This window comes from Solea senegalensis, linkage group LG6 (genome assembly GCF_019176455.1).
Source record: "Solea senegalensis isolate Sse05_10M linkage group LG6, IFAPA_SoseM_1, whole genome shotgun sequence".
Lineage (NCBI taxonomy): Eukaryota > Metazoa > Chordata > Actinopteri > Pleuronectiformes > Soleidae > Solea > Solea senegalensis.
In genome coordinates this window covers 14,936,049-14,956,324 of record NC_058026.1, presented here as the reverse complement: position 1 = coordinate 14,956,324, position 20,276 = coordinate 14,936,049, and the positions used below count along the sequence as shown (strand labels likewise).

Below are 20,276 nucleotides of genomic sequence, written 5' to 3'. Positions count from 1 at the left end.
GAGTCAAACGTTTAGATTGAATATAGAGACGTTATGGGGTGGGGGGTTTGTTTTCAATAATGGAATCAGTTTGCAAGATGATTTAGTTTGAGGGACACCGTGTGAGGTATACTGACAGGGAAGAACCCAAACGCACAACAGAAGCAGAGGTCAATTCAAAGAGGAGTGTTCAGTTTACTTAGTCAATAATACCAGGAACAGGTCGGGTTAGATCAGAGCTTCACAAAAACACACGACAATCTGGCAGAGGCTGAAAGTGAGCAGGTATATATACAGGGGAACTAATGAGCCGCAGGTGAGGAGAAGAAGGGGGCGTGGAACAACAGGTGAGGGCAATGAGCTGATTGCATCGGAGGGCACAGGAGAGTTAGTGATGTGGCATAAAAACTGTTACACACAGTGAGACAATGTGAGACATTGTGAGACAATGGCTGCAGGTGTGACTCTACATATTGACATTGTAATCTCTACATAATCTACATAATGCAAATCGTTGGTTGTGGACGTTCAAGTACTAAAACACATTCTGCAGTACGTACAAAAATGCAGAGTTTTCCCTCAAACATTTGTTAATGCCCGGCCCGCCATAAATCCTCAGTCTGCTAATGTAGAGAATACTGCCCCCACCCCCCCCTTCCTTTTTCTTTCCAAACCACCATTGAACAGGCAAGAATCAAGCCACTAAGTAGAGGTTATTGATGGGAAAGCTCTCTCCGCTCACTGCTGTCTGCCTCCATAAAACACAGAAATCCAGAGGAAAGCCGCTCGATGGTTAGTCGTGAGTCACACCCAAGTGATTTCTGGAGTACTTACAGACCGCTAACTCCTCCAGGAACCCTTTCCGTCATTGGCCTACAATAAAGGAAAAGGTGTTTCCGTAGAAGCACGGAGTGAGAGAATCTGACCTTGTTGTTATTGTATAATTCTTTAACTTGACTGAACATGACGGTAATTATGATGTACAAGACAGACACAGACTTGTACAATTTACGGATCACTTTCCAGACGGCATCTGCCGGAAATTTTGTATTTCCGTCAGTATTTATTTACAGTATATATACAACGTCAACATTTTAGCACAGGTGCATTTTCCTTTATTTAGATCAGATAATGCTTACTGTGTATTACCCTAAAGGCCAGTGTTCTCAGCACAGGAAGTGCATGAAATGATCCTTTGCTTGTTGACAGGAGCCGTACGTCTCCGATTAACTGGTAAATAGTTTACAACCATAAAACCTTTCTTGTCTTACTGCCGTGCAGATGTCTATTGTTTATGCTGACTTGTGCATGTAATGTGAGCTCACTGTATATTTGTGTGTGTGTGTGTGTGTATGGACGCGCATGCGCTCACAAGTTTGTATCGACCAACAGTGACTAAACCATTAAAGTGAGCCATAGTGCCTCCTCAGCAGTCAGCAGCCTGCACTGGAGGCTACGCGGAGACGTCTTAGTGCTGCTTACAGTTAGTGCATTAACAAGACTTGATCAAAGAGAATTCACTTTCACTAATATGCCACTACACCACTGCACTATCAATATGATCTAATGACGTGCATTTATAAGGGTGGTTAGACCTAATAAATGACATACAACAACATAGGCCATCATGTTCCAGAGCGTGGATGTGGTAAGGGAACGTGCGTCACAGAGCGCTGCTTATCCAAGAAACCTGATTTCCCAAAATCAAACGTGCTTCCTGCAATTTGAGGCATTTCCCATCAGCACTTAGTCATTCTGTCTCCCCATACCCCGGCAGATCACTTTTTATTGTTGAACTGGTTCCAACAACAGGCTCTACTGTGTGGAAATTAGCCAATGAGATAGTATCACTCCACACTTCTTTCATGGTCAGCACATAGAGGCGGAGGATTTAATATTTGCACAGTGGCTTCCCCATCTGGAGCCGCTGACAGCTCCTTTTGCCAAAACACACACACACAGTTATATTGCGTGAGTTCTGTCGGCCCGCTTACACCGAAGTGGACAGAAGAAGAAAAAAGTCATTTCTTAGTGAAACTAATTCACTTAGTTTGGGTGTTTTTCTTGATAATATGTTTAAAAATAGGGCCATGCGGTTGGCGTAGTGCAGTGATTCCCAACCCTGGTCCTCAGGGAACACTGCCCTGCTGTTTTAGATGTCACCCTGCTCCAGCACACCTGATTCAAATCAACAGCTCGTTATCAGGCTTCTGACCATTTGAATCAGGTGTGTTAATCAGAGACCCACGTTCACGACCCGGTCAGAACAAGGGTCTTTCTGCATGTTCCCCCTCTGTATGTGGGTGGGTTTAATTTCACACATGACACACAAACATGCAATAGGGGGCCTATTGACCATAGGTGTGAGCATAAACAGTTGTTTGTTTCTATGTGGCCTTGTGATGGACTGGTGATCTGCCCCGCCCACAACCCTCATGTGGAGGATAACGCGGTAGAAGATGGATGGATGTTTAAAAATACTTCTGTGTACTGTGAATAAGCATGCATATACAGTATGGTGGGTGTGACAGTGACTCATAAAATATTCACCTGTTCTACTACATAATGCAGTAATGTACTTGCACACAGAGTGTGTCACTCCTGACCCCGGTCAGCTTCCGCCGATGGCAGATGTCATTCCACCCCACGAACTAATCAAACGCCTCTCACACGGAAGACAAACGCCGAGACCGCGATTCTGAACACAGAACCCACCCGAAACGCGAGACAACAACAGACGTGACGACACAGTCAAGCGTATGTTGGTCAATATAGCTTTTATTTCAGCAAATCATACATACACTGTAAAAAATGCATCTGTATCATAACCTTTGAACACTATCAGAGCTGTGATGACAGTGTGCGATTGGTTGAGAGTGGCTACAGTGTTTGAGGTCATTAAAATGATTTGCATGTCATCACACCCACTAAACAGCACATTTTAGAAACTGAAATGGTTCCCAGCTTATAGCGTGAATTGAAAGTGAAACTAAAAAAGAATGTAGGGAGCAAAGTTGCAGCAATAATAATAATAATAATAATAATAATATAATGGGCAATTAAATGGCACTTTTCGGCTATTAACATCCCAAAAAGATGTCCAATTGAAAATGAAGCGAAACAGCAGATCAATAATTGAAAATATAGTACAGCAGGTCCCAGGTCTGCAGGATTTATCAAGAATACACAAATCTGGATAATCTCAGTTTCAGTTTTCAACCCTGGCAGATATACACTACAAGTAGTTAAAACAGATCAAGTACAAATCAAGCTTTTGAAACAAAGTAAAAGCAAAACACTTTAAGATGATTTTTTTATATATATATATATATATATCTATATGTATATATAAAGCTGTCTTAACCAAAGCTTCCTCTAGCCAGTGCACTAATATATAAAACATGTTCAAATCCAGCAGAATCTAAGTGGTTACTTAACTGCTTATTATCTCTGTGCTTCTTTACATTCTAGCTATCCTATGTAACAAATCAGAAGATCTGAAATATGGCCTATATAACACCATAATAATAAGAGAGGCCCAGAAAACACAAGACTTGACAGGAATGCCACTCTTCTGCAGTGTAATGAATTAGGAGCTTAAGTCGGTCCAGTAAGCATGCTTCTCCAACGATCACTGCCACCTGTCCTAACCAGTACAAGGCACACCTAAACATTTATCCCCCAGGTCTGCGTGGCTCTGCGGTTTTATTTCTTGTGAATTTTGTGAGAAGTTAAAAGCGCTGTGTCTTCTCCTGAACTCCTTTGAAAATCCCCGACGCTTTGGAGATCAGTCAACTTTTTTTTTTTTATCACACAGATTTGTGGCTCCGGCAGTTTATGGCAATATAAGTTACGTTTCATCTGCAGACGCTCGAGGGAGTTTTTCACCCTCCTGTTTTGAGTTCAACAAAGGTTTAGCCTCTGGTTCTTTAGACTGAAACAACTGTTGTTCAGTATCAGATGCACTGCGACAAATCTCTTTCATGTGTAATCATCCAACTATGGATTAGAAAAATAGATCATATTAATTTTTTTCCCCCCACTCAACACTGCTGACCAAGCAGTGATTCTTTGTTGCTGAGCCTTTTAAGATGATTCCACTTGATTTGTGCCTCTGTAAAAACTGCTCACATGTCTGCTGTGATCACACCATGTGTGTTTGTTTGTTTGTTTTGCCTTATTTCTCCTAATGAAGCATGTCTATCTCTTATCTTGTTTTTCCACACAGTTACAGTCACAGTTAGAAATCAAGATCAAAAGAAACCTAAAGAGTGCAATATTCTCTTATCTACATCATCGAAATTGCACCTCTACACAGGAACATTTGATTAGGAAGAAAGGGGGTTTTGAGGAGTTGCGATGACGGAATGAAGAAGGGTAAATCTCTTTAACATTGCACCTCAGGCATCAACACAGTCAGGCGTTGGAGTGCTGCACAAAGACACTGACACACTAGAAGACACGGACTGTCCAATGAAGGGAGAGCTCTTTGCACATGTGACCAAATCCAAAGCATTGAAGTGGTTGTCAAATAGTCTTTGTCTCTGGTTGCTGACACGCAAGTGAACAAGTGCCATTAACCAATCAAATTTATACTTAATCGGTAGAGAAATCGTGGTAATTTGCCAGGAATATATATTTTTTTATGTTCTTTTTTCTTTTTCTTTTTTTTTTTTTACTCATGAACAAACAATACACAGAGAGTTGTCCTTAGGCTGTTAGTGCGATTAAGGATCTGCCTGGAGAGTCACCTAGAAACGTGCAGATTGACAAAAAAAAAGTTTTCTTCCTCTCTCTCTCTCTCTCTCTCTCTCTCTCTCTTTTTAAAAATTACGACAGATATTCATCGTTGCCGTCATCATCGTCCTCATCTTCGTCGTCCTCATCGTCCATCCCTGCCTGGTCGTTGAGGACAAAGGAATCTTCATCGTCATCGGTGAAGAGTGAGTCTCCGCTGCCGAAGTCTCCAGAAGACTCCAGAATCACGCCTAGAGACAGATATTAAACCCAAGTGCTACTCAAAATGTGTGAAATTCAGACCTAAACAGTTATTTGTTTTGTTTATTTGCTATTTAATGAGAAAATCAACACCACTTACAGCTACCAGCTGGTGACCTTAGCTTAGCTTAGTTTAGCACACAGACTAATACAAACACATAAACTCTGTTTGGCTTCTGTTCTACTCAGTGTTTTGCCTACCGCAGTCTGCAGAGCCATGGGTGCGTGAACCAGCCACCTCGTTGCCATAGCGATCCACACACCAGCACTGTCCACTGCTGCTGTGACACTGATGGGACCTATAGTAGCCCTCCTCGTCACAGGACGGCAGATACTGACCTATACATGCAAGCCAAAACACACACAATGGATCAGTGTGTGTGTGCGTGTGTGTGTACTTGTATTTGCTAACTCTTTACGACCTTTTCTGACATAAACATTGACTTTAACCGGACCAGAAGATCTCAGTTCCTCAGAACCGGATTTTGTTTAGGACTAAGACGTGAAACATGGTTAGGGTTAGCCATTAACTGGTTATGGTTATGGTTAGTGATAATGTTTTGTTTAGGCTGGAAGTCAATGCACTGTCCTAAGAAGATAGCTGTACAAACCTGTGTGTGTGTGTGTGTGTGTGCGTGTGTGTCTTACCAAGTAGTTTCTTTCCTGCTTGCTTCTTGCTGATACTGGACAACTCTGCTTTACAAGGAGAATCTGAAAAGAAGACACGTGAATCAGTGGTGCAAGAGTCTGCTGTGTGTGGTCTTGACAATGAACTTGGAACTCAACCTCTTTTGTGTCCTTTCTGCTTTTGTCCTGAGGTTTGATTTTCTGTTGTTTTTGCTTTTGCAAGTGCAACGTTTGTGGCCCGTCAGTAAATACGTCTTCTTAAGCTCCCATACAATGATGTTTCATTGCCGTGCATTGTATTGTATTATTATTTATCTCATATTCTGTGTGGGTCAAGTGGGATTGACTATATTGTATTATACTGCTTTTAATTACATTTCACAGATTGAAATGTATGTATTCTATGCATGTCAACGTAGAAAACACCGCTCAGATTGAGTGAAATGTGTCGTCTTAACTCCTTGTTGGCAGAACTTGATTTATAAATCAGAGAAAATGGTTAGTAGAAAACAGACACGTCTCTTTGCAGGCATGGTCATCATTTCATTCAGTAATGATACCTCTGGGCTGGAAAGTAACTGCTGAGATGTGGGGAAATGGGGAGACTGCTACATTGATGTCTGACAGAGCAATAAAACACAAGCACTTAGAAGACCACACCGGTTGTATACAAGCTATCTGTTATTAAGGCAAATGATCTAAACCACTTTATTTGGATGCAAATTGGCATGATGTTGGTATTTACTTCATCGGAGGAGTATGGTTTAAACCAGAACCAAAATCAGTTAAAAATTGTTATTTCCAAACAACTGCATGTGAGTGCATGCTGATACCCTACCTGTGTACCTCTGGAAGCATGTGCACCACTCGGAGCTGGTTATAATTTTGTCGGCATGCGTGTCGCAGGATTTGAAGAAGGCGTCGGAGCACGGCTCATTCCTGTCCAGGCTCTTGATCTCTGATTGGTCCAGCTGGAGGTCAAAGTTTGTATCCAGGTGAGAGAACATCCAGCCCAGAGGGTCTCTACAAACAGGTGATGCCCCAACCTCAAACTCTGCAGTCAAAAAAGAGGGAGAATATCATGCGGTGACCATGTTGATGCATAAACATGCATGACCTTGTAAATTAAACTACGTAAATGAAATGTGACTCACTGTTCTTCTCCGGCTTCTGGAACGTCACTCTCTTGTGGTTGCCGTTCTCGTGCAGAACTCTGAACCAGTCTCTCAGACGACTCACCACCTCCTTCAGGTCCGACCCACTGCACACTAATGAGTGATAAAGTTTAATAATGATTACATCATAGTATGACCACAGTCAGAGCTGGTATTAACAACATTAATGTTCCTGAATGTCACAAAGAGATCCTATCAGACAGCTCAGAGTCCAATCTCCTCGGGTGACGTCATGTGACCCTGTAGCAACCAATCATGTAATCATTTTGGCCATTTAAAGGTTTTTGAGCCAATAACATAATGACATTTTGCCGATAATGCAATAAGTGATTATGTTATTGGCCTAATGTTGACATGAAATTATGAATTTACATATCAAAGCAAATAAACAATATTCTAAATAAAGATGATGTAATTCTCAAATTGGCTCTTGCAACCATAATAACAGAAAGAGATTTATGTATAATAAGTATAATTAAGTATAATAACTTATTTCATTATTGGCAATTATTGGCTCAAAGATGTTATTACATTATTAGCAAATGATTATGTTATTGGCTTTATTACATTTAAAACGGCCAAAATGATGACATGATTGGTTGCTACAGACACACTGCAGTTTCAGTTGTTGCTTTTCTACACTAGTCAATGGTCATATGTTTATTCATTTGCGGCCACTGTATATATAATACTAACACTGAATGTCATATGATTTCTTCTTTCTTAAACTTCTTTCATGTGACAACAGCTCAAGTTTGACTGACTTAAGCTCATTTTTATTTTTATCTTTGTCCCTCATGACACACACAAACACACAGACAGCAGACACATCTGTACAATAAGACTTACTAAAAACATAATGCACGCGCTTCCTAAATTGCTCTTGTAAACAGAGACGACGTAAGCACAGCGCAGCTGCACTGTGATGTCGTTCTCATCTCTTGTTCTCCTGTGATCCGGCCACAAGAGACCAGGGATGAGAACTACGTACATCACAGTGCAGCAGTGCACAGCTGCCCTGAAACCTGGAGGGATTCAGTGTCACACTATCAGTAGTATTTGAGTGGAGGGGACGTGAACCTGGACTTGGAAACAGAGAAATGACTGTTTATTTTGCAAAAACATACATGTGAGCATAAATGTGTACCTTTCTTCTCTGCAGAGCTCTGATCAGGCTCAGAGGGGCAAGGACACATGCCAGAGCAGTTCACCGCGATCTTCTTCCCTGTGATGCATGCCTGATAGTCCAACTTACACTGAGCGAGAGAGACACAGACCGAGCCGATGAGACAGATGTGGAAGTTAAGAGGATGTGTGTCTCGACGAGAGGAAATGAAATTGTAAGTCATGTGCTGAGCTGTTTTCTGTTGCAGCAGCTGAGATTTGATGTCATTATGTGTGTGTGTGTGTGTGTGTGTGTGTGTGTCTGTATGATTGTACCTTGGTGGAGTAGGTGTGGCCATCAGTTCCACAGACAGGGGAAGGGTGAACCACAGGGCAGGTTTTGCACTTTGACCCTGGACTCTGGTACAAATTGGCATCTCTAAAACTGGAGAGGACATTCATAAATGTTATTTTACACACACACAAACACAACATCTCACTGTGTGTATAAAAAGACTACAACTTGAATCATTTTATTCTTCTAGCTTCGTTCAAAGCCTGGGTGTTATGAGCATTTTGTATCTGTGATTTATCATCATGCTCTTACATCAATTTCAGAAATGAGAGATGCAGTTGGGATTTGTATGTGATTATTATTTGTTTTTTTGATTTGCTTGCAGTATAATCATAATTGTGCTCTTCCTGAGAATGTGAAATGGGGTCAGTGTGGTGTTACTGTTCAGTCTGCAACATCCCAGACACACACACACACACACACTATCCCCATTCACATCACTTGGCAGGACTTTGTGTCTGTTGTAAGGCATTGTATTGCCTGTGCTGGGGTAATTGGTCTGAACAGCAATGTCACACAACAGTCACAAGAGAGTTGAAGCCACCTGTAAACCAGCTGGAAAAACAAAATCTACCCCTTTGGTGTTGCTTGTCACACTGCACGAAGATTTGATTTCCTAATCTACTGTAAGTTGTCTCTCACTTGAGGCTTTGTCGCAGAAAAATCAATGTGTCTTCTGGGTTCAAAACCTTGAGATTCACCATTGGCGGTGGTTTTTGTGAAATTCACTGATGTCACCTGCAACCGGGCAACTATTGAACGATACTAGCTCTCACACTGATGTCCACATAATACAATATGTGCCTTCCCTTATCATCGACCTTGCTCTAAATGGGTCCATAATTCACAAAACTTACATTATGCTCTATTGAAGAATACTATTAACTTCTCCAGATAATGTTTACTGACATTGTAAATCACATTTTCCATTTAAACTGACTTCTTTTTGCCACCACTGAAGTGGCCCCCTGGTTGCTATTCAATATATTCTTACCTCTGGGTTTTCCTCAGGCAGCAAACCAGAAGACTATAATCACTTCAGTCTCAGTTTGAAACATAAGCCTGTGTGTGTGTGTGTGTGTCGGCGTGAGCGTGATTGTACTCTTACCTAACTCTCCTCTGGCTGACACAAGTGGCAGTCTTATAGTCCTCGGCAACACACACCTTGTGGCGACTGCATTTGATTTTCAGACAGGGGTCCTTGGCTGGATCAAGGCCTGAAAACACAAGGCATCCACAGTGTTTTAGAGTGTTTCTCAAGTGTCCTGTACATGTGTGCAAAGGCAAAACACAGCCGCTTAATCTGCATAAACCCATTGATCACATGTTTATCATGTTTATGGATCTAAGCTATGTCCGATTTGCTAATTTGTGCATGTGTGTGTGTCACTTTTAGCCTGTGTACTTGTAATGACTCTCTCACGCTGAACTCCAGGCCATAATGCCGCTAAGTATCATACTGGCTAAAAACAGATGGAACTGGTGATAGAGGCCTCTTACTTGTTACATCAGCCTTCTCTAAGTGTCAGTCTCATGTGCATTCTTCAAACTGATCTGGCATCAGATCCCACGGCGGAGAGCCATGAATGGCTTTCAAATTAAGAGCTGATTTTAGATCTGCTTCTGAGGAACACGGTGTGATCTTTGTTGATACAGACAAGCCGGCCGTCACTGACTCCCTGTCAGCATTTAGAGCGACACTTTCGAGTGACATCTAAGAGCCTCGGCTGATCTCAGAGCAGTTTGTGAATGACCTCTGCTCTAAAAGAACCTTACTGTAATCCCAGAGCAGCTTTGGTAGATTATCCTGCCTCCATCCTACCAACATCTAATGCTATTGTTTCGCTGGCGTGTGCGTGAGTGTGTTTGAGGATACAGTGATCAGTGAGAGGGAACATGTTCATGTATTGGTGTGGCTGGTGTACGAGCTCTCAGCAATAAATTAAAGGTCCAGTGTGGTGTAGAAATGAGTGACATCTGATGGTGAGACTGCATATTACAACATAACACAAAGCCGCTCTTCACCTCTCCCACTGTTTCTACCATTTCCTCCTTTCTCTTTGTTGGTTTACACATCAGGTTTTTGTGGACAGGGCCTTCCTTTGTTTATGTCGTAAGCTATGGATTCAAATGCAAAACACATGCTGCAGAAACACGGCAGCGCAACATAGCTACGCAACCCAAACTATTTTCATTTTAAAGTGAGTCTACACTTACACAAACTTTGTCATTTCTGCCAATAAACCTACTACATGCTACGCACGACCTCTCTCCCCTTCACACCCACCTTGATCGAAGGACTTAGGTGGAGTCCATGTTCCAGGCTCCTAAAAGAAAAGAAGAAAAAAAAGTTATCCAACGCGTGAAAGAATGACAATACTGTTCACATGATCTTGAACATGATCCAGAGCAAACATAAAGACAGGTAGAAGACTATTAAGCAGTCACACAAACCTCCACTTCCTATAGGAGAAAGCATTGCAGAGACAGAGAATAAAAATTATTTTCATTAGGGGTTTTTAAGCATTTTTAAGCAGTTTTTGTGAACTGTGCATAATGAAATAAACAGATGTTCACACAATGGATCACAAACAGATGGAGCATGCACATATTTAATAAATATTATGTAGGTGTCTGTGGAAAAGGGGCCAGAGTATTATAGTTTTCAGATTTCAGTTTGAATTGGACTTCAATTAGTGACTGTGACAGGCTTTTACATATGAAATTAACAAGCTATTTACAGTTACATGAGGGAATGAGACTTGTAGTGTTATGTAGAGTCTAATGTCAGGCTCATGGTTGGTACAAACAACATTGCTGATATGTCACATTAACTCAAGAGAATTTCTCTCATTAATTTGTACCGAGTTGTTTCAAATCCTTCCTGGATACAGTAAATTGTATAAAGAAGTCCTCACAGGGTCTAAATATGGAATGCATACATTAATTCATAGATGAGTGATTTGGCAGCTTTTAATAGAATGGCATGATAGTTCACAGTCTGGGTCACTCTACTTACAGGTTCTGAGCATCCATTCCATTCAAACCCAGACCAGGAACCTCTGGTCTTACAGGACACTGCACCATCTCCTCCCGTATTTATTTACAAAGATTACCTGTTCTTGTTATATTGCCGTTTTTTGTGTGTTCCTTTTTAAATAATCTTTCACTCACACACATGCCCAATCACACCTGCCAAGTACTGTATCAAATGCATTCTTATTGGAACCCTTACTATCTTGGTTAACCTTGCGTTTGATATCAGTAACAATGACATGACCTCACAATATATATAATGGAGTAAACGAGAGAACAAGAAAGTACGGTTAGCCTTCTTTGTGAGCAATATACTGTACAATACATCTAATTATTTGCAGTAAAACATGAGTCAAAGATGTTTTTCTCTCTCGCTTACATATGTATGTAATAAAATATGTAAGCATGTGTGTCTGTTCCAGGTTTTGCTCATGTTGTGGGGACATAAATCACATTAGGTCACATTATGAGGAAAAAGCAGTTCTCATTCTGTAAATTATTGAATTTTAAGGTGAATACATGTTGTATTCAGGACAAATAAGGAGGGAAGGAAACAAAATCTTATCAGTGCAAATCCCAATGTGTGCCTGCACAGGGATGAGGTTTTCTTTAATAATTTCGACAACACGATGTATCAAATAAAAAAATAAAAAAAATAATAATTGCATTCCTTAAATTCACATCATAATTCTCTATCAGGAGGCTGAAGTACAAGTACTTTCACACCTTGAACTTGTCTGCACCACTTGTGTGAAGCACTTTCAGTGAGGTGCGTTTCCTGTTTTATCACCTGCTGTGGAAATAACAGTGGCACTTACTGACCTGTTTCAGTTCCATATCTGGCCTTTCAATCAGAATGCAACAGCTATTTTCAAATTGTTACGGCTTTTACCATTACACATGACACTTCAACAGAAATGTAGAAATGCATACTAACTTTGCACAGTGAAAGTGTCCACTCAGCTAACCTACTGTGGGGCTTAGGCAACTATGAGTGTGCACAAATGAGGTCATGAGCACGAACATCCTATCACGCTCTGAGCAAGTATAAAGGATGTTGAGTTAATGCTGAGTTCTATGAGGACACTAAGACTGTAACCTTGAAAGAAGATATTACGTTGGAGCGTGGGCAGGAGGAAGACTAGGAAGATCATTAGGAAACACTTCAGTCAATAGCGTCTGAATTTGGTGTCAGCATTAGGGCTGCACAATTTGTCGTTTTCAAATCGAAATTTGAAACAAGGCAATTGGTAAATCACAAAGGCTGCAATTCTATCATCATTTTTCTATTTTTGATTATTCTGTCTTCTATGCAAGATACAACTAATCTTAAAGTTTGCATCCTTGCATTAGGGTTAAGTGGAGTAAATGCTATGCTGGTAGGTTGTGTGGTAATGCTCCATTACATTATAAATCTATTACACAGTGAATATTGAACTGAATTATACTGCAAAACAAATTTGCATTTGCATTGGCAATGATTTACTTTCAATCATTCAGCTCGACATTGCACATTTGACAAGAGAGATGTTATATGTGTAATATGTGTAACTGCTGGACATTATCAGACTTTATCAGCAGGATGAGTCTGATAATGTCCAGCAGTCACACTCATCGTTACAAAGATGAATACATAGTACAAAGATCAGAGATGCAGCGATGAGTCATCGTTGCTCTATCAATAACTCTATCTTCTATCCTGATTGGCGTGGTTTTCTTTCAGGATGACAGTGTGTGCCATCATTACTAATCACTAAATGATCAGTATAAAAATCTGGATTCTGGACTGATAGTACTCTTCATAACTGTTATCACCAGACATTAAAGTAAACAATATCTGTTGAAAATAATTGTGTTGTTGATCCTGTCTTTGCATTTCAGAGATCACCGAAGCTGTAATTGCAGCTTGTGGTGCCCCAGCACCTAAATAAGATAATCATTTGTTGGTTTGTTGGATTATACCCAGGATATATGACAGTGTTTACAACAAAAGAACAACTTAAATTGTCTGTGAGTTTCAATAGTGTGAACTGGGTCTACTTTTGCCTTGCTCAACTCTAATTATTTTAGCCACTGCATGGCCTTTCTGACCCTTTGGACCTGCATGACGGACTCTTCCTTAATTATCATATAACTACAATTATTCACATGAAAAAAATGACCAAAAATGAGAAAGGACATTTGAGGTTTTTTGAAAGCTTATAACAAATACCTAAGCCAAATAGTGAGGTTCCTGTTCAGGACAATTCTAAAAGAATTACAACAGACTGAATATTGAAAATATTGCATTAATGGCCCCTCAAAACCGGACAAGACACCAACAATATGTGTGGTCTGAATCCTAAATGGAATCAACAGAGAGAGAGAGAAAGAGAGACAGAGAGAGTTCTGCAAACAAATTGAATCTGTTCGCAGTATAAAACATCAAGTAACTGGGTGTACACTTCACTGCACAGACAACCAGCCACCTACTTTCCCAAAAACCACTGAAAACCTAGAATTCAACAATAGGTCTAATGGCCTCCTGGGTGTGCTCTAAAAATAGCTACTTTTCAATTTATCTCTCCATCTCTCTCTTCACCTCTGTTGCTCTCCCTCCCTCCTCCACAATAATGACAGACTTTTCCCCTCATGTGCACAAATGCATGCACATAAAACTGTTGACTTAGGTCCTAATTTGCCGCTGTGCATATTGATGTTGTGTCATTTAGGCTGCTTGTCCATTGAAAACACGTCCCCAAAAATATTTCGAACAACCATTTCTCCCTTTGATTTCAGACTTTCCTCCATCCTAATTGTGTCCTAATGACTTGCTTCCTTCTCCCGACTCCTTGCGGTCTCTCCACTAATATCCAACATAAGAACTATGTGCATGTTTTCACTGTACTGGCGCTGCTTGTCTTGCTCAAGCTTGTCGCATGCATGCTTGCACGAACACACACAAATCCACACTGGGGTGCTTTGAAGTGGAAAAGGCCCGAAGCTCTCTACCTTGCCTACATCATTCACTCTCCACAACACAGAAGTGATGTGCATGCATGGTAAAAAACACACAAAGACGGAGGAGAGGGGAGGAGAGGAGAGGACAGGAGAGGAAGAAGAAGAAGGCTGCTCAAAACGAGCATATAAATCTACTCAGATACCATGCAATTAAACATCATGCACACACCATCGTAACATCATCTCACATCCTTTCATTGTTAAACATGTCTTACTCCAAACCTTACTTTTGCACTTTGTGCCAGTGCTGTAATCTAGCCAAGGTCCAGCAAGCAGAGCAGAATGTCCAAAAAAAATACGGAGATGACACCGGCACAGCAAAGACAGCCTCGGGCCTCTCCAGCAAACAGAACTCACACTACATCAGTAGTCAAGATCCTATCTAGTGCATTTAGCAGGAGACACACACTTATGGCTCTTGCTGAAAAAGATGAAAGTGACAGTAGCCTACATGCCTAAAATGTTTAATTTAAATCACACTGGAGTCAGGTTTGGCACAAAATGCCAGCAAATACGTTAAAAATGCAGGTGTTTCTGGGTGAAATAAATGTTTAATTCTGAATGCAGGGTTACGTTAAGTGCTTACAGCCCTGAGTGTAGCCAAAGAGTTTCATTTCCAGGTCAGGTTCCCAGACTTTTGACGTGAAGTCATAAAGCAATAGCGTTGGGTTTTACTTGACCAAATGCAAGTTTATCTACTGATCTGCTAAATTGCGTTGCAGCACTAAAACTCAATTAAATAGAAATCATTATTTAAATATTATATGTTCCTTAATGTTATGATTTTATGCTAAGACTATGTATGTAATGGTTAAGGATTAGTATGTACAGACTACGTGAGTACAATTTACACAATGTGTTCACAGTCTGAGCAGCACACGTCATTACAATCAATTGTTTTACAGAGCTGTAACCTCTGTGCAGTATGTGACAATACTGTGACAGTATGGGAGCGCACGTGTTCCATTATGCATGACTGTTTCAGTCAGATTAGCATCACAAGAATAGAAAGAAGACTAATTAAGCAGCCCAAACTTCACTGTCTTGACAGTGAAAAAAATCTTGAACATTGAATTGTACAGTGACTCTACAAAGACACTCATTAAAGCCATGTTACTGTTACAAATATGTATATATACATGTATATATATATATGTATATATATATATATGTACATATATATGTATATATATTTGTAATATATGTAGTATAATAAAGTCTGCTTGGCCAATATGTGTAGAGGTGTTACTGAAAACAAGGTACCGATACGTACTAGTCTAACATTAAAAGAAAAAGACGAGTATGTCATTATTTCTTTTTTGTAACTTTAAAAACATTTTGGCCCCGAAAAAGAGATGTATGTTCTCACCCTCATTCATCTGTCTGTTTGTCAAGTTGTCAGCAGTATCACATAATCTGCCTCAAACTGGATGAAGGGATGAACCCGACCATCGGAAACCCATATGGTGTTGCATTTTTTTCCCCTATATGCAGTAATGTATCAAATCTGACACATTTGTGGCGTTTGGATTTATGAGCTTGTGCACTTTCATGCAGATTATTGGGGTATTTAAGTTTTATTTTATATTATAGGAGCTAAATAGATGTGTGTATGACTGTTTGGCCAACGTACACAGTTATGTTTTCTATTGCTCGTGACACACTATTGCATTTGCTCTCGAAAAGTGCTATTTGACCAAAATATGCTCATTACTTACAATGTGAAAAAGGAAACAGACACACACACACGCACACGCACACACACACACACACACAAACACACACACACAGAACATAATGCTTTTATGTCCCACCTCTGCCTCTATAACACCTAAGCTTCAAGGTTAAAACAGCTGTGAATGCACAGTCTTCAGCTCACAATATTTCTATTCTCCATCCTTGCTTTTCATTCTCACTATCTCTCTCTCTATCTATCTGTCTTTCTCTGATCATTTCAGTCTTTTCTGAAAAGGTTGAATTCATCCCACAGATTTCAGCTCATCAAATAGTGAACACTTCCACACTGGCATTTAGCCCTGACAACACATTTGCATAATCCAAATCAAACAAATCAGACTTGAAGTGTGTCACGAGTTCACCTGAGCTGATGTGTTCACGTGCAAGAACAAAAACAAAAAAAACAACTGTCCGACGTTACGTGAGAAGTAAAGACAGCACAAGACCTGAAATTTAAAAAGTAAAGACAGTGTCTCTGTCTCTCTGGCATCAGATATATTAAAGGGTAAAACCAGTCATTAAAGTTTGACTGACAGGTATGCACAAATCACTCCTGGTTGTCTGAACCCATTGGTTGAAAAGGCAAGATCCTCTGTTCAGAAAATCTGCGCTATTTCAATCAACCAATTTTACAGAAAATATACACTCTGTTTGTTCTCTGCTGCCTTGACAGCTACCTCTCCGACAACTCCTCTGATTCCCAGTCTCTTATCTGTAATCATCATCATCAACAAAGCAAAAAAGAAAAATACATATAAGGGGCTTGTTACTGTAGCAGAAAGCTTCTTTTTTTTTTACTGAAAGGTTGACGTTTAATGGATCAGAGGATTCTCATAACAGTGAAAAGCATGGACACAGTAATTATAAGCAGTAACCTGGGATTACATATATATCACATGTGTCAAACACAAGGCCCGGGGGCCACCTCTGGCGCCCCATACATCTGTATTTGGCCCTCAGAGATAATATGTCTTTCCCGCTCTTCCATTGACACACATACAGTATAAATACCACACATCAGGTTACCTCGCCTGTAAAAGAACTGAACAAAATAATTGTGGACTCACCCCCTCATTGTATTTTGCTGCCTTTTTTTAGCTTTATAAAAGAAAATATTATTGAGTCCAGCAAATAATTGGCTAAGATGCATGTGACTACAGGCCTGTATGAGGAATACAGCCGTTAAGGCAGATATACTGTTGATTTCAATAGAAAATCATTACCACATTTTTCTACATTTATGCTGTCGTCCAATGTTGACATTTAGCCCTTTCTGAGGCTGCTCCATGGGTAATGATGTCTGCCTTACTATGTACAGTGCCTTGAGATAATGTATGTTGAGATTTGGCGCTATACAACAATTGAATGAAACTTATTATATAGAAAAAAAAGAAGGTATTCATTGCGTTCACTAATGCATCGTGACACATCTTTCATTTCAATTTGATCTCCGATTTGTTTATTTATTTAATCGATATGATTTCTTCTGAATTTTATATTATTTGACCTTGTCTGGCCCCTGACTTTGACACGGTTTCTCTGTAATTGACTTTAACACCCCTGATATATACCATCTAGTACGGTAAATATGCCATGAAAATGAAGTGGCCTTATAGTAACATGTCAATGTGATGATGGCTGACATGGCTGATGGAAAATAATCACTTCAAACACAATTTTTGCTCAAATGATTGAGAGAGGACAGACATATGTCTCTGACTTTAAAATTGTGTTAATATGGTTTTATTCCCAAATGAGATTACAGGATTATACGTGCTTAGACGTGAATATAATGGCTAAAACATAGCTTCTGGGCCTGGATTTCCACCGTTTTTCTCTTCTCCTCTATATACCTGGAGGCAGGTGTTCATTCCTGAGTCCTGACAGCACATCTATAGGCCTCACTGCTGCTGCGGACTCATTCCATGTACCTCTCTGTAATTAGGCCGGTGTCGAAGACTCAGTGGTGCCTCTCAGACAAACCAGGCGATGTGCATTTGTGTTTTCCCGAGGCCTAGACTATCACTGCTAAGCTGCCGCGAAAACACATTTACAGGATCATCCCAGTGTATTTTACAGTCTCAGTGGAGCGGGTGATGGACATTTAACAAACACCACAACGGACCCCGTGACGCGCAGCTCGTGGACACAACGCGCAAACGAGGAGTGCATGATCACAAACCAGTGAGAGAGGCAGTGATGGGGGAGAAAATGGTGGGGGGTGGGTGCAAATGAGATAATGAGGAGGGCACGGACGACAGTAATATAGGCCAGAAATATGACTCACATCCCTGAATCTGTCCCATTTCCCGGCGAGCCACTTATCATCCAAAAAATTGCCGCTGTCAGAGCGAGCGCAGACGTGTCCAAAGGCGCACACACACAGCAAGGCGACGCTCAGCATCTGCGGACACAACAACAGCACAGGGAGAGGGGAAAGAGAGCGAGAGCGTGAGAGGGAGATGGGGGACATTGGATCAGGCTGAGGCGCAACAAACGCGTATAAAAAACAAAACAAAGACAGTTCAATGTCGACATCACATCATGAATTCTGTCCGCAAAAAAGATGCGAAGGCGCTTTTTCTCTTACCTTGTCGCATCAGATGCTCCAGACTGTATGTGCTCGCTGCCGTTTGCCACTAGTAATAGCAGCGTCCTCTCTCTCTCTCTCTCTCTCTCTCTCTCTCGCTCTGTGCGCAGCAGAAAACGGGAACGCGCCTGGCACTGTGCGCGCGGTCCCTCCTCTCTGCCCACCCCCTCCCCACCCCAGTGCGATGGAAACGCTCCTGATTGCTCGCTGTGGTCTGTCACCAGGCCACCGTTTATGTGCAATGCTTTTCCATCATCCTTGAAGGACAATAACGCCATATAAATGCATGTGAAGTGACTGGGGTGAAGGATAAGGTGGGATGAAACAAACAAAACAGCCCACGCACAAAATAATAATAATGATATACTAAGAAAGATCACCATGATGTGACAAAGAATCACTTTGAACACTGAATTCAAGACTCCCACTGACCATGACCTCCTGCGTTCCCTTCATTCATGCCATGCTCTGTTGCAATTACCACACCAGAGCCGCTCAGGCTTGTTTCTACAATTGTGACTCACGAAAATGTTTTTGCTCACATTCCTGGCAGAGGTTGTGTCAGGGCTGTAAATAAATCCTACAAGATAACGTGGTTTCCATAAGAAGTGTTACCCAAATGGCCCACCGTCTCACTCTCGAGATGATTTGTCGAGGCGCGCGGGCTGAAATTGCTGCCTGTTCCAGTAAGTTGGTCCTTTTGGGGACTGGATGCAAGGTCAAAACACCCCCTCCAGTGTGCTTCATGGCAAACATTTGTGTAGCAGTTAGTTTCATGGAAATTGTTTGCGCTCAGCAGTGGTATTCATAAAAAATCATTCTCCAAGTCTCGAGGAGATTTCCCCTGACATTTTGTAAAGATGTTGATGATGAGTGCTGTCAAAATCCTCTTTAGATGGTCAACTATTGAAATGAAGTGAGTGCAAAGGCCATATCGTACGATTCACATCATATCCCCACTCACCAAGACACTCAGTGTCCCTCTCATGTCCTGTATGAAAGTGTCTTCATGTCTCTCCTCTCATTAATTCTGATTCTGAAGGTAAAGAGATGATCACAGATGAGGAAAATGAGCAAAAACATGCAGAGGGTGAGCAAGTTACAGTAAGAGAGGAGAAAGAAAAATCATTAGACCGCTCACAGAGAGACCCATTGGTCAGGCAGGTCAGGGCATTATTATGCACAGTTGCTGGAGAAACCAAACTAGACCTCCGCTCCACATCATCTTAATAAGAGGCTAAGGAAAAGTCACATGCTTGTGTGTGTGTGAGTGTTCTTGTATATGATACCTGTTGGGGACCATTTCTGGCATAAATACTGAGGCGCTTTAGGGCTAAGATTTAAATTGTGATTAGGTTAATGTTAGTGTTAGTCATTACCTGGTTATGGTCAAGGTTAGGGATATTGCTTTGTTTAGGCTGTGGATGTCGATGCAGTGTCCTAAGAAGAAAGGCTGTGCAAACCTGTGTGTGTGTGTGTGTGTGGGCATGTGGAAATGATGACAGGCTGCAGATATTTGAAAGTCAAATTAGAAGTATGAGGGATGCATGACTGCCTCACACAGACACACGGACTGAGCAAATCGGTTGCTAATTTACAAGCCTCATATGTGAAAATGTAACATGACGCACACACAGGTAGGTGCAGACGAGCAGAGGACGCCTGCTGTGAGCAG

General features: G+C 41.0%; 1 protein-coding gene across 2 annotated transcripts; it reads right to left on the bottom strand.

Annotated features, from left to right (window-relative positions):
* Positions 1–2,737: 2,737 nt before the first annotated feature.
* spock3 (SPARC (osteonectin), cwcv and kazal like domains proteoglycan 3) lies at positions 2,738–18,693 on the bottom strand. Of its 2 annotated transcripts, XM_044028319.1 has the most exons (12): positions 18,602–18,693; positions 18,299–18,415; positions 10,693–10,701; positions 10,526–10,565; positions 9,347–9,455; positions 8,220–8,328; positions 7,927–8,035; positions 6,759–6,872; positions 6,443–6,658; positions 5,626–5,688; positions 5,179–5,316; positions 2,738–4,967 (listed from the first exon to the last, which is right to left on the bottom strand). In XM_044028319.1, exons 2-12 carry the CDS (start codon positions 18,413–18,415, stop codon positions 4,810–4,812), a joined length of 1,182 nt encoding a protein of 393 aa, XP_043884254.1. In that variant the 5' UTR covers positions 18,602–18,693; the 3' UTR covers positions 2,738–4,809. The 2 variants fall into 2 exon arrangements, with proteins under 2 accessions (XP_043884254.1, XP_043884255.1); XM_044028320.1 differs by lacking the exon at positions 10,693–10,701.
* Positions 18,694–20,276: the final 1,583 nt, after the last annotated feature.